Source organism: Rhinatrema bivittatum, chromosome 3 (genome assembly GCF_901001135.1).
Source record: "Rhinatrema bivittatum chromosome 3, aRhiBiv1.1, whole genome shotgun sequence".
In the NCBI taxonomy this organism is placed as follows: domain Eukaryota; kingdom Metazoa; phylum Chordata; class Amphibia; order Gymnophiona; family Rhinatrematidae; genus Rhinatrema; species Rhinatrema bivittatum.
Window position 1 is genome coordinate 569,388,311 of NC_042617.1, and position 15,030 is coordinate 569,403,340.

The following is a 15,030-nucleotide window of genomic DNA, read 5'->3' on the forward strand; positions in this document are numbered from 1 at the left end:
GGGAGGGCAAAGGAAAGTTCCCTCCGAGGCCACTCCGATTTCGGAGCGGCCTCGGAGGGAACGGGGGGAGGCAGCGCGGCTCGGCGCGCGCAGGCTATACAAAATCGATAGCCTTGCGCGCGCCGATCCAGGATTTTAGTGGATACGCGCGGCTCCGCGCGTATCTACTAAAATCCAGCGTACTTTTGCTTGAGTCTGATGCGCAAGCAAAAGTAGGCTGATCGCGCTTCTTTTAAAATCTACCCCAAATCCTGGATCGGCGCGCGCAAGGCTATCGATTTTGTATAGCCTGCGCGCGCCGAGCCGCGCTGCCTCCCCCCGTTCCCTCGAAGGCCGCTCCGAAATCGGAGCGGCCTCGGAGGGAACTTTCCTTTGCCCTCCCCTCACCTTACCCTCCCTTCCCCTACCTAACCCACCCACCCGGCCCTGTCTACACCCCCCCCTTACCTTTGTCGGGGGATTTACGCCTCCCGGAGGGAGACGTAAATCCCCGCGCGCCAGCGGGCCTGCTGCGCGCCGGGCCGCGACCTGGGGGCGGGTACGGAGGGCGCGGCCACGCCCCCGGGCCGTAGCCACGCCCCCGTACCCGCCCCCAAAACGCTGCCGACACGCCCCCGGAACGCCGCGACGACCGGGCCCGCCCCCCGACATGCCCCCGACACGCCCCCCTCCGAGAACCCCGGGACTTACGCGAGTCCTGGGGCTCTGCGCGCGCCGGGAGGCCTATGTAAAATAGGCTTCCCGGCGCGCAGGGCCCTGCTCGCGTAAATCCGCCCGGTTTTGGGCGGATTTACGCGAGCAGGGCTCTGAAAATCCGCCCCATAGCTTTCTAACTTTTCTCGTTCAGGTTACTGCTTTTTTGGACTCCTTTTGACTTATTTAGCTGACTTTTGTTATCCACTTCACCCTTTTCCTTTGCATTTCTATTTGTGGGATGATATTCTAATTTCCTTCTGCCATCCCCGGCATCTAGTTTAAATGCCTTATGACATAAAAGTACATGATATTAAGGAGTCAGAAACCTTTAAGAAAGCCTTTAAGATACATCTATTTAAGCTGGCATATAGGCCCTGTTTGCTGTTTTTGTGCGTTTTCTTTTTGGTATTTTACATTTACCTTTGTCTTGTTTAAAATATTTTATGGATTTATTTCTTTATATCCATCTTGAACTATGGAAGGTCAGGTAACAAATATTTTAAAAAAGTAGTAGATCATGCTTCACTAAATAACCAAGTTATAATATTCTGCTATATGATTAACTGATAATCCAAATGAAGTATTGAAAAAGAACATTAAAAAACATTTTTTAATATGTTGTCTAAAACATAAGTAAACTGATTCTGTTTTAGCTTCTTTAGGTAATATGTTTTATAACTGCAGGGCCAAGCAAGTAAAGACACTTTTTCCCTGTCTTTTTTGAACAGAATGCCCAGAATGAGGCTGTGCAGAGTATGGCCTCAGGGACAGAGCATTATGTTCTGGCTGGGGAATACTATGAAAACAGATTACTCAAATAGATTGAATTGTTTCCTTTCAGTGACCTGAACACTAAGATCATAATTTTAAATTTCATCCAGAGTGCAACGGGAATGGATATAACTCTCTTAAAATAGGGATACTTCTCTCTCTTGCATTTTTTACCAACATGTACTGCTTCCATTTCATGCAAATCTATCTCATAAATAGTCATTGTGGATATCATGAAAACATGATTGGCTAGATGTACCCCCAGAACTGGGTTGAAAAGCACTGATCTAGATGATTTAGGACTAGCATCTATATGATTCATGTAAGGTCAGACTATGTTAAGTATGGGTATAATTGTCAAATTAGTGTGTTTGATAAATACATTATTTTTAATTGCTTGAATACGGGGTTTTATTTCTAGGGCAGCATCCATTATTACTCCAATATTCCATACATCTAATTTTTAAAAAAGCATATGTCCGTCAAGGATAGGGAGCATATCTGATTTCTTGGATTTTGAATTCTTTATCTAGTGCACCTCTGTCTTGTTGGGGTTCTATTTATTCAAACATATCCAATCACCAGTTTCTTCAGAACATTGGTTAATGACCCTTGTTGTGCTTCCATAACCATTACTCAGAGGGGGAGGAACTTGGATGATATCCATTTAAAAATGATGTCCCACAAAATCTTTCTTAATCGTTGCACATAATTATTGAATAGGAAATAAGGAAGACCTTTGTGAGATATATTCTACTGGATAGTCCTTTGAGGAGTTTTCTAAAAATCACACTGTGTCTAGCATGTGAGGAAATAATTACCTAACCCAAACGTAACCAATCTTTCATTTAAAATTGAATGAGCCGACAGACCACCCCCTGATTCCTTCCACTGCCCCGTGTTCTTGATTATGTTGAGTGTACAGCTATTAAGGCTATCTCTATACCAGAAATTTACCTAAAACTGTACTGGAAAGCATCTAGAAAATTTGCTTCCCATAAAAAGTCTTTGCATTTTGTCTTCCAGAACACATTCAATCACTTTTGCTAAAAATGTATGGGTTGAAACTGGTTTACAGTTCTTGGTCTATAATATCTAAGGCAGGGGTGGACAATTCCAGTCCTCGAGGGCCACTAACCAGTCAGGTTTTAAGGATATCTCTAATGAATATACATGAGATAGATTTGCATGTATATTGCCTCAGTTATATTTATTTATTTATTTAACATTTGTTATATGCAAACATCTCATGCAAATTCATTAAGGATATCCCAAAAACCCGACCGGTTAGTGGCCCTCAAGGTCTGGAATTAAAGGTGGCTGATTTAAAGATGGCCTCTTAACAGTTGCTTGAACTATGGCTTTTTTTTTTTTAAAGATGCAGGAAATTTTCCCGAATATAAGGAGATATTTGCCAATTCGGTGACCCAGTCTCCCATGGCTATTTTAATCAGCCAAGAGGTGTATGGATCTGGAGGATAGGTTTTAACTATGATAGGTTCTCATTATGTCTCCAGAATCATCTGATGAACGTCCAGCATAGATACATCACTACCTATATTCCAATGGATGGAGACCAATCGTTTGGGCTTTTTAAACTTTTGGTCTTCCCACATTGCCTTCATCTTAAATTAATTTCTCAGTTAATTATAGGGAAAAATCAGTTTATACTGATTATATTGTTCCCCCCGGTGAGAAGTTGTACATGTGCATGCGATGCAAAGAGCTCCTGGCTCTCAGAGAACGAGTCCGATCTCTGGAGGCTAAGAGTGGCAGACCTGGAGGAGCTGAGGCAGACAGAGAGGTATATAGATGAGACCTTCAGGGACATAGTAGCCACGTCCCAACTTCAAACTGGCAGCCCTGGTGCTGCCTTGGAGGAAGAAGGTCTCATGATTGGAGAGCATCAACCGGGTGCAGCAGGAAAGGATCCTGTAGCAAGGACCTGTTCTCCAGGTGATGCACTGTTCTTTCGCACTGAGGATATCTCCCCAAGGCCTACTGCCCAGGAGGGAAGGGTTAGGTCGGCCATCATAGTTGGTGATTTGACTATTAGGAATGTAGATAGCTGGGTGGCTGGTGGGCGTGAGGATCGCCTGGTAAAATGCTCCCTGTTCCACGTGCAGGTCACCAGAGGCAGGCAGAGCACCGGAGTCTCAATGCGTGGATGAGACGATGGTGCAAGGAAGAGGGATTCAGTTTGTTAGGAACTGGGGAACCTTTTGGGGAAGGGGGAGTCTCTTCCGAAGGGATGGGCTCCACCTTAACCAGGGTGGAACCAGACTGCTGGCGCTAACCTTTAAAAAGGAGATAGAACAGCTTTTAAACTAGAACAAAGGGGAAAGCCGACAGTTGCTCAGCAGCGCATGGTTCGGAGAGAGGTACGGTATCTTCAAAGGATACAAATGATGCATTAGAATTAAGGCATCCTGACAGTGAGGATCCAATAATAAGAAAAGTAGTCCAAGTGCCTGTAACTAAAAACTCACCTGAGCTAAAAAATTCTAACTTATCCCTATCAATTAAAAAGCAGTCATTGTTAAAAAATACCATTCTAGAAGCACAGTCCAGATGTATTCCACACATTAAGAAAGGTGGAAAGAAGGCAAAACGATTACCGGCATGGTTAAAAGGGGATGTGAAAGAGGCTATTTTAGCCAAAAGATCTTCATTCAAAAATTGGAAGAAGGATCCAACAGAAGAAAATAGGATAACGCATAAACGTTGACAAGTTAAATGTAAGACATTGATAAGACAGGCTAAGAGAGAATTTGAAAAGAAGTTGGTAGTATACTTGGATTTTCAGAAGGCGTTTGACAAAGTTCCTCATGAAAGGCTTCTAGGAAAAGTAAAAAGTCATGGGATAGGTGGCGATGTGCTTTCATGGATTGCAAACTGGCTAAAAGACAGGAAACAGAGAGTAAGATTAAATGGACAATTTTCTCAGTGGAAGAGAATGGGCAGTGGAGTGCCTCAGGGATCTGTTTTGGGACCCTTACTATTCAATATATTTATAAATGATCTGGAAAGAAATATGACGAGTGAGATAATCAAATTTGCAGATGATACAAAATTGTTCAGAGTAGTTAAATCACAACCAGATTGTGATAAATTGCAGGAAGACCTTGTGAGACTGGAAAATTGGGTATCAAAATGGCAGATGAAATTTAATGTGGATAAGTGCAAGGTGATGCATATAGAGAAAAATAACCCATGCTATAGTTACACAATGTTAGGTTCCATATTAGGTGCTACAACCCAAGAAAGAGATTTAGGCGTCATAGTGGATAACACATTGAAATCGTCGGTTCATTGTGCTGCGGCAGTCAAAAAAGCAAACAGAATGTTGGGAATTATTAGAAAGGGAATGGTGAATAAAACGGAAAATGTGATAATGCCTCTGTATCGCTCCATGGTGAGACCGCACCTTGAATACTGTGTACAATTCTGGTCGCCACATCTCAAAAAAGATATAATTGCGATGGAGAAGGTACAGAGAAGGACTACCAAAATGGTAAGGGGAATGGAACAGCTCCCCTATGAGGAAAGACTAAAGAGGTTAGGACTTTTCAGCTTGGAGAAGAGACGACTGAGGGGGGATATGATAGAGGTGTTTAAAATCATGAGAGGTCTAGAACGGGTAGATGTGAATCGGTTATTTACTCTTTCGGATAATAGAAAGACTAGGGGGCACTCCATGAAGTTAGCATGTGGCACATTTAAAACTAATCGGAGAAAGTTCTTTTTTACTCAACGCACAATTAAACTCTGGAATTTGTTGCCAGAGCATGTGGTTAGTGCAGTTAGTATAGCTGTGTTTAAAAAAGGATTGGAAAAGTTCTTGGAGGAGAAGTCCATTACCTGCTATTAATTAAGTTGACTTAGAAAATAGCCACTGGTATTACTAGCAACGGTAACATGGAATAGACTTAGTTTTGGGTACTTGCCACGTTCTTTTTGGCCTGGATTGGCCACTGTTGGAAACAGGATGCTGGGCTTGTTGGACCCTTGGTCTGACCCAGTATGGCATGTTCTTATGGTGAAATGTGATACCCAGGTTGAAAGTCACAGCATATGTTTGTGGAGATTTTGTGTCCCTGTGGTGAAAGTGTTTTTGTGTACTTTTTTTTATAAAAAAGCGCAAACAAAAGTACGCCAGATTTTATAAGATATGCGTGTAGCCGCGCGTATCTTATAAAATCCAGGGTCGGCACGCGCAAGGGGGTGCGCTTTTGTGCACCTTGTATGTGCCGAGCCCTGCGCGCGCTGCCCGCTCCCTCCGAGGCCACTCCGGGGTTTCCTGAAAATCTGACGGGTTGTTAGACCTCGAGAACTGGAATTGCCCCCTCTTGCTCTAGGGTGTACATATTTAGGTCCTCAAATATCATCCCGTGTGTCTTATGGTACAGACCCCACACTATTTTGGTTTCCTTTCTCTGGATCGCTTCCATTCTGTCTCTGCCCTTTTTTATATATGGCCTCCAAAATTTAACATAATGAACGATAAAGAGGCACCACCATCTCATTTTCCTACTGGTTATGCCTCTCTCTATGTATTCCTCTAGCCCTAGTCACCACCTTGTCACTTTCCTTCGCTGTATTCCAAAACTACTGTCTAGATATTGATACAGGCAGTTTAATTGCCTGAATATTATGCATGAGTCCATATTCTTCAATAATCACCACAAACTTTTATTTGTGTTTCCAGTTGCTTCAGGCTGATGTAGTAGTAATAGGCAGTGCAAAGCCAGAAGAGATTCCATTCAGCTGCATAGAGCCCAGTGCTACTGTGGTCCGTTGTTTTCATGTGCACTTATCAGGTAAGCTCAGAATCTTTTTTTTTTTATTCACGTACTTTTTCACAATTTATAATTAAGAAAAACATTTGTTGGAAGGGAGTTTGCAAGATTCTTTCTTTCGCTCTGTCTTTGTCACTCTCTAGCATGTTTAGCCAAACGAAATAAAATTTGAAATATTTCTGCATAGCTCAGAGGTCTGAAAGTAATGGGAGCCGAACTTGGTTCCTCCTCTTTTCTTTGTCATTTTAGAGGAAGTCTTTATTCAATGTGCAAACATGACTGCACATTAATAATCACCAATAATATTTTGGCAATAAAAAATTACAAAATGATAAATGGACTAGTTTATCATCTTTACCCTTTTCACTAAAGCACTACAGGGATTCTTAACTCATTTGTACAAATTATTTTTATTGTAGCTTTCAGAACCTCGGGGTAGGCAATTAATTTTCCAGTGTACTTTGAGCATGGCCAGTGTGAGTCCCTTTGTGTTTCCTTATTTTTAATTTTGGAGTGTGTTTTTAGCTTACTTTCTGAAGGACCAAATGTATATCTCCCATTAATTTTTTTGTATAATGTCTGATCTTGCCAGATTTTCAGGACACATTGGGGAGGGTGAGGACTCTAATGGGTGGGGTTTTTTTTTCCTGGATCCACACTTAAGCACAGACCGCAGGCGGGTGTAGTTGTGTGTTTGTGTTTGTTATTCTAGCCACACAAAATTTTCAGGATATGTCGAGACAGGAATGGGACATGATGATTCATCTATTTTGGTTTGTTTTTTTTGTATGTATGAATATGTGCAGACCGTGCACGTGCGCATCCCCAGAAAGCAGGCTTCATTTATTCTGGCTGGAGCTTCTTTTTTTTTTATCTGTAGTCATTTCTGCTAGGTTCTGGGGCTGCCATGCTTCTTTCCGTCCATGTCATCTGCATTATTCAAAAATCCCCTCTTGTACCCGAACGTTTTTCCAATAGAAACTCACTTTCTTTCATTCAGAATGAGGCACATTTACACAGTGAAATGACTGAGAAGTGAATACACACCTCTCTTTAACATAGATATCATGAATTGTGTTCAAGTAAGTTGCTCTTATCTGTGCCTTTCTCTACCACCAACTGCCAACCCCTGCACTTTCCATCTTGCTGTGCCATTTGTCTGCAATAGACTTAAAATGTTGGTTTATCATGTTCCATCTCTGGCCATATTCAAGTCCAGTGTAAAGGCTCACCACCTTGAAGCTGCTTTTTAATCCAAAGTACAGGAAGGCTCATCTGCATATTTCTTCTGGCAAGCCCCGCACACAATGCCTCTGAATTGTTATTTATTTATTAATTTTCTCAAAATACATTTCAAGAATCCACTTGATTGGAAATACAATGTGACAATATATAGAGAAAAATATTGAAAATACAATAAGCAATAAAATATAGCATGCCACATAATCTAAGTCCTCTAACTAGGGCAGTGATGGCCAACCTTTTGAGCTCAGTGTGTCAAAATTCATAAAAAAACCGAGCATAACTCGGGTGGTGTGTCACTTCTAGAAAAATCCATAATTGTGATATTTGTAGCTCTAATTAATAACAAAAAGTTATAATTTTAATATATGTACTGTATTTATTAATAAAGCAAAAACAAATAATTCTTTACCTTACCTGCTTAGTGACTTTTTTGTTGCTGAATTTCATCGGCTAAATCTTCAATTAAAACACTCTCTCCCCCTCCCCTCCCCACCCCCCCTCCTCCCCCACACACACACAAACTCTTACTCCCCTGGATTTTCTCATACACACTCATGCTCTCACACTCACTGGCTCCCTCACATAACACAAACACACACACCCAGGCAGGCTCCCATTCATTTTCACACCACTCCCTCCCCATCCCCAAGGCATGCACACATTCATTCTCACACACACACAGACCCCCAGGCAGGCACCCATGCATTCACACACATACACCCCCAGGCAGAGTCCCATTCATACACATGCACACACTAAATGCAGACCCCCCTCTCTTTTCCCAGCAACCTCGGAACCTCTCTCATTCCTCTGCTGCCACTGTCACTGCTGCCGCATGGCTATTGGGGATGTTGCTATTCTTGCACATTCCCAAAGATTACATGTGCCAATCACTAAAAATATTTTTTTTTTTTTTACCTTTGCTGTCTCATCTTAGTTTTCTAATTGGTTGGTCACAGGCTTTTTTTTTTCCACCTTCCCTTTCTTATTTGTTTTTGCTAATTCCTTTTATATTGTCTTTTTTTTCTGTTTCTTTTCTCTCCATCTTCTTCCCTCAAACACACAGTCAGGTTCTCATTCTCACATGCATTTCTCTCTCTCACACACACACAGGCTCTCACTGTCACATGCTCTCTCTCATACAATCATTCATACACACAGTCTCTCACTCCCACATGCTGTCTTGCTCAAGCACATGCTGTCTCTGCAAACATTCAGGTCCTCACACACAATCTCTCAACTCATCTCATACACGCGCACACACACACACACACACACACACACACCCTCTACAGACCCTCAGCCTCTCTCTCACCTCTGGGCCTCCTCTTCGCGGGTCGCCACAGGATGGGCTCTGCAGCGGCCCTGCTACCGGGCCTCTTCCTCTTCTCGGGCCGCTGCGACTTGGGATTCATGGCGGCCCATAAGCGCAAGCGATGCTCCTCTTCTGCACGCGCTGATGCTTCTCCTCCTTCCTGCCCACGCGGCTCCGGCAACGTTTACTTCCGGGGCCGCACAGGCAGGAAGGAGGAGGAGCATCAGTGCGTTCAAACACGATCTTTTTCTTTGGGTTGTGGTGACGTGAGCCTCACCAAGGCCCTGCCTGTCGCTGCGCTGCATGCGCCTCCCTGTGCCCGGGGGCATTGGGGGGGGGGGGGGGGGGTGGAGGGATACTAAAAAACTAATTTTAAAGGGTTGGCGCAGCCGATAAAAAAAAAAGGCTCGGCACAGTGGATAAAAAAAAAAAAATTCGATAGTCCTGAAACGCTACGCGTGTCAGCAAAAATGGCTCGGCGTGTCACCTCTGACACGCGTGTCATAGGTTAGCCATCACTGATGTAGGCATATAAATTAATGTAGGTGAGGGCATACAATAGTACATTCTAACAGGTGCCGCTAAAGGTTCGGTTACAATATATCATTAAAGACAATCAATTGTTTAGTGGGGTAGGTCATGACCAATTGTATCTGTGAGGTACTGTTCACGTGTAAAATTCACTATTCATAGTGTTATAATTATGTTTATAGTGATGTAGAGTTCGTGGACCACTCTACTGTACAATCCTAGATGCTGTGCGCCGGTGTTCTTCTGCCTGTTTCTAAATATTTCCTATTATCCCGTCTCTTTATAAAATGCTTGTTTGAAAAGCCATGTTTTTAAACTTTTCTTAAATGCTTTTTGCAATCTGATCTCTAGAGGCATTGTGTTCCAAAGTATGGGGCCTGCTAGTGATCAGGCCCTTTCTCTCACTTGGGTTAATCTTGCCGTTTTTACTGAAGGAATGGTTAAGAGTGCTTTATTTGCAGATCGAAGGTTTCTGTGTGGGACGTGTACTCTTATTGCTGTGTTTAGCCAGTCTGATTTCTCATCATGTATTAGTTTATGTATGGTACATAGGGTTTTGTATTTAATTCTGTGTTCGATAGGTAACCAATGTAGTTCCGCTAGGGTTTCAGTTATATGGTCCCTCCTTCTTTTTCCGGTTAGTGTTCTAGCTGCTGTGTTTTGAAGTATTTGGAGTGGTCTTAATGTTGTGTTTGGGAGTCCTAATAGAAGGGCATTACAGTAGTCCGTGCTGGAGAAAATTAGTGTCTGTAGAACTGTTCGGAAATTAGTTAGTGTTAGTAGAGGTTTTAGTTTTCTGAGTAACTCCCTTCCCCCATCAAGAGTGGGGAACTCCCTTCCCCACTCTTGATGGGTTATATACCCCATTGAAATGCATGCATGTGTACACACCACATCCAGTACCGAATGTGCACTGTATCACCTTGTGCATTTATTTTAAACTTGTAGGCAGGGGATTTTATTTTTTTTTAATCTAATTAATACCAAAAAGGAAATTTTCTTTAAGACTTGCTGTGAAACTTAGTTACTAGAGCACACACCTGAAGGAATGTTTGTCTCTTGTTGATTTCATAACTGAGGACCGCCACTCAGAATCTTGTTGAAGGCCAGGCTGTGCTTCTACAGTCCACCAAGCACTAGATGACCCATGCCGGGCCACTTCAAAAATAGGAAAACATACTCAAACACAACTTGTAAGTTGTCTGGAACAGGATTCTTATTACCCTGTAACTATCAGCAGAGCTGTTAACAGAGCAACATGCCTGGTTTTATCCTTGTATGAAACATTCATAGGGTTAATTGCATTTATAGTATTGTTTATATACCCAAATATTTTCCTGATGACTGTCAAAGCTGAAACAGAGCTTTACATTTCAACCCTTATGACTTTAACTAGTCTCTGATGAAACATTTTTAATAATCAAATGATAAAAACAAATTTTACTATAGTATAATGGATAGGATTCTCTCAACATGATTACTGTATAATTCCCTTGATATGAAGCTTGGGGGAAGGAGGGGTGCTGGGGAGGAGGGGTTAGATTCAGGAACAAAGTCACAAAATATTTTCTTATTGAAAGGATGCTAGGTAGATGCCTGGCATGCCCTCCTGGAGGTGATAAAGACAAGAATGGTAAGGGAATTAAAAAAAGGTGTGGGATAAACACCGAGGATTCCTACTGTGGTAACTTTTCTGCATGGGGTTAACCTGCATGGAGTGCTAGCTACAACCCCAAACATCTTGCTGGGCAGACGGTATGGGTTCATCTGCCATGTTACTATGTAAATCAATTAACATTTCTAAAATTATAGACAGGCATCCCCACTCATTGTTTTGCAAAGTCCACATTAATGCTGTCATTCCGGTTTTTATAAATTTAATTTTGTTTGCTTAAATATTGATATAGGTATAAATTATTATATATACATGTTTCTGTATTTTAATTCACTGTAATGCTGGGGCTGTGCTTTGACTGAGAGTTACTTCACATCTTGATAACGTCTGCTCAGTTGCTATTCTTTTTTAACCTACTGTATTATGTCAGAACTGCTGAATAACTTCATTTCTTCTTGCACTGTGTTCTATGAAAGCTGCTTTAGCCAAGGTAATAGAAATTAACACGTGGTAGCACTATTATTCTCTCAGCTACATGCTTCCTCGCTTATGGTGCCAATCGTCCACAAAATTGCTTATTCAATATCTTTAAATTTCCCTTTCACTTGTGTCCGAATGACCTTCTGATGAATAGTTCCCAGCAGAAACCCTTTTTTTCTTTTGCCAGTATCCACAATGTCAACCAACAAAAGCCCAAGTCAAAAGTCATTCTTTTCCTTGCACTTGGCCTGGCTTTCTGGGATTCTCTAAACTTCCTGGTTCCCTGCCCCATCTATTGTTTACTGGTATGGATTGAAATAACGGCATGCTAAGCCAGTTGGAAGGTCAGTTAATTGCTAACCTGCTTTTCCATCTTCCTCAAGCTTTCCCAACTGCCATACCCTGAGTTCCTTGCTGCTGATTCTGATCTAAGAATCTGTCCCCACCTTGTTGTATGAGGTGTGCATCGTCAGCCCTGTTATGGGCCATTTATGTCTTAGATGATATTTTTAAAATGACCTCACTATTGCAACAATACAATAAACATATGAAGGGTCTGTTTTGTTTCTAGAATTACTACTGCTACTACTATTTATTATATAGCACTGCAAGCAAGATGTACACAGTGCTGTCAGACACATAAGACTGTGATCCATGAAGCTTATATTCTAGTAAAGTGACAGACGAGACACATAAGAAGAATTTTACTTAATAGTGGTTAAATCAAGATGGTCATGAATAGGGAAAACAGGATTTAAGTTTTACTCTAATGTTGTTTCCAAAATCCGAGATTCGTATGTTGATTACATGGTTCACTTACATTTAAATTTGTAAAGAATTCTGCAGTAGCCCTCCTTTAAGAATTAGAAAACTGAGGTCCCTGTTTGCTAAAGCGCATTAAAACAGTGCTTGAGTGTACCTTTTAATGAATTTCATTTCCTATGAGATTTACTAAACTGTGGTATCTGAGTACTGTAGTTTAGGAAATCCGATGTTCCATGGCTGGTAACGTCACTGGCTCCCTAGGGTGTGAATTTTTTTTTTTTTTTAATTAAAGAGGTTAGCTTTGAGTGAAGATTCTCCTGCCCCCTCTCCCATAGAATCCAAATTTTTCCAGTTCTGCAACTGATTCAGAACCCCCTCTCATAGCCCCCAGTCCAGATATCTCCTGCCTTCCTCCCGATAACACACGATAGCTGGCTCTGCACCCAAAGAACAAAAAAATCCCTCCCCTGCAGCACCCTTCCCATGTCTCGTTTATTTATTTATTTAAAAATCTCTTGTATACCGCTTATACAGTAATAAGATCTAGGCAGTTTACAGATAAACATACACAATTTAAAAATAACACAAAACCACAAGATTAAAAATGCTTTACAACGTAAGATGTGGTATACAGAATAACAATACATTGCATAAACCAGAAGTTAAATGATATGTGTTGCTTTGGATATAGTAGGTAACCTGAAAGGTAAACTAATATGGGTGAAATTACATGTGACTCTCAAAATATTAGATTAACATCAAATAAACAAGAGAGTCTATCATGACTCACAAAATACAAAAAATATTATTTATTAACTCAAAAATATTCTACATAAAACAAATCACATTCACACCACATTCACATAATAAAATAGTCCATAAAAGCTGGACTAAAATCAAATCTTCTATGTACCTGTTACAAAAGCTGGTAAAGATTGTACATATACAAGCAATATACATCATTGATGACAAGTCTTATGTCCGACTAGAACAGCGAGTAACTTGTGGGTTACCTTTGATGAAATCTGCGTGTCTTAAGATTTGAAGAAGTCGTTAAAAGCGTGATTATGAGATAAGTGTCAGATTTGGCTTTTCCCTGATGAAGCCGTTGAGGTGAAACGAGGGCCCCTTGCAGGGAGTGTGACACAGAGTTTTGCATGAACACGGAAGGTTCACGTTGCAGAGAAATATATAAACAAGATCATTAACACAACTTTGATATACAAAAGTGCACATGGAGACATGAAAAGAGGCAAAAGACATTTGGTTTATGTGACAGAAGACATACAAGAGGGACATGAATTAGAGAGGACATGAACCAGAAAAGAATAAATGAATGGTTATGGTTTTTTAATAAATAGGGATATAAATGTTTATTGGGGACAAGTATGTATTTTGTTTTGCGATGTGCCTGAATAGGGATAATGTATGAAGGGTATATTCAAATATAAGCATATGTATGTTGTCATTTAGGATAGCATTACCTTTTATGGTGTGTATAAACATTAACATTTGTAATTGTCATCATTAATGTATATTGCTTGTATATGTTCAGTCTTTACCAGCTTTTGTAACAGGTACATAGAAAGATTGATTTTAGTCCGGCTTTTATGGACTATTTTATTGTGTGAATGTGATTTGTTTTATGTAGAACATTGTGGAGTTAATAAATATGTTTTGTATTTTGTGAGTTGTGATAGACTCTGTTTGTTTATTTGGGTATAGTAGACCATAGATACATTTTTAATCTCTTTCTAAATTCTTTGGGATTGGATGTAGTCTCAGTGCGACTGGAATGGAGTTCCAGACTAATGGTCCTGCTATCGAGAGAGCCCATTTTCTTGTTAGGTCAAGCTTGGCTATTTTTATTGTCGGGACCTGAAGGAGGTTTCTATCAGCTGACCGCAGTTGCCGTGGAGGTTGATATAGACGAAGGGACGTGCATAGCCAGATTGAGGTAGGATTCTGAATTAGGTTGAAGATTAAAGTCAGTATTTTGTAATGGATGCGTTGTCGTATAGGCATCCAATGAAGGTCACTAAGAACAGGGATGATATATTCCCTGACTTTGACATTTGAAAGAAAGCAGGCTGCAGCGTTTTGGATTAGTTGCAGTGGAAGTCCTATGTATAATGAATTACAATAATCCAAGCCTGAAAGTATAAGAGCTTGCAAAACAGTTCTAAAGTCAGCGTGGTGTAGTAGTGGTTTCAATCTTTTCAAGAGATTGAGTTTATAAAAGGATGTTTTAACAGCTTTGGCTCTGTTGATATACATGGACAAACTGGAGTCAGGCATGACTCCTAGACTGCTAGATTGGTAATTAATATCTCATGACTGTCGAATTTAAGTTATGGGGGAGGATAGTTGGAAGAATTCGGAACAGTCATTAAATGTAAAATTTCTGTTTTTGCAGCATTTAGTTTTAGACGATGATGTGCTAACCAGGTTGTAATGGTTTCTATATAGAGAGTAACTAAAGAAAATGTATGGGGCCAGGATATAATTTATGGTGTGAAGAATTGTATATCATCTGCGTATATTTTGACATCTATGCCTAATCCGGATAATATGTGACAAAGTGGAAGTAAATAAATATTAAATAGCATTGTGGACAACCAGAAGTGGTGTACTAGTCCGAGAAATATGAACCAAAGATTATTTGATGCGAATATTCAGAAATAAGAGGCAAACCATTGAAAGACTGTGTCTGGATATGCCTATAAATTTTAAGTTATTAAGGAGGATATCATGATTTAAAGTATCAAAGGCTGCTGATATATCAAGGAAAACAATGATATGGTCTATATTTG

At 40.7% G+C, this 15,030-nt stretch overlaps 1 protein-coding gene across 1 annotated transcript in view; it reads left to right on the plus strand.

Annotated features, from left to right (window-relative positions):
- MTHFD1L (methylenetetrahydrofolate dehydrogenase (NADP+ dependent) 1 like) overlaps positions 1–15,030 on the plus strand; it is a 623,332-nt gene that overhangs the window by 98,470 nt on the left and 509,832 nt on the right. The window contains exon 8 of the mRNA XM_029596548.1: positions 6,176–6,287. Within this exon, the coding sequence (XP_029452408.1) occupies positions 6,176–6,287 (112 nt within the window). The remainder of the gene's footprint in view (positions 1–6,175; positions 6,288–15,030) is intronic.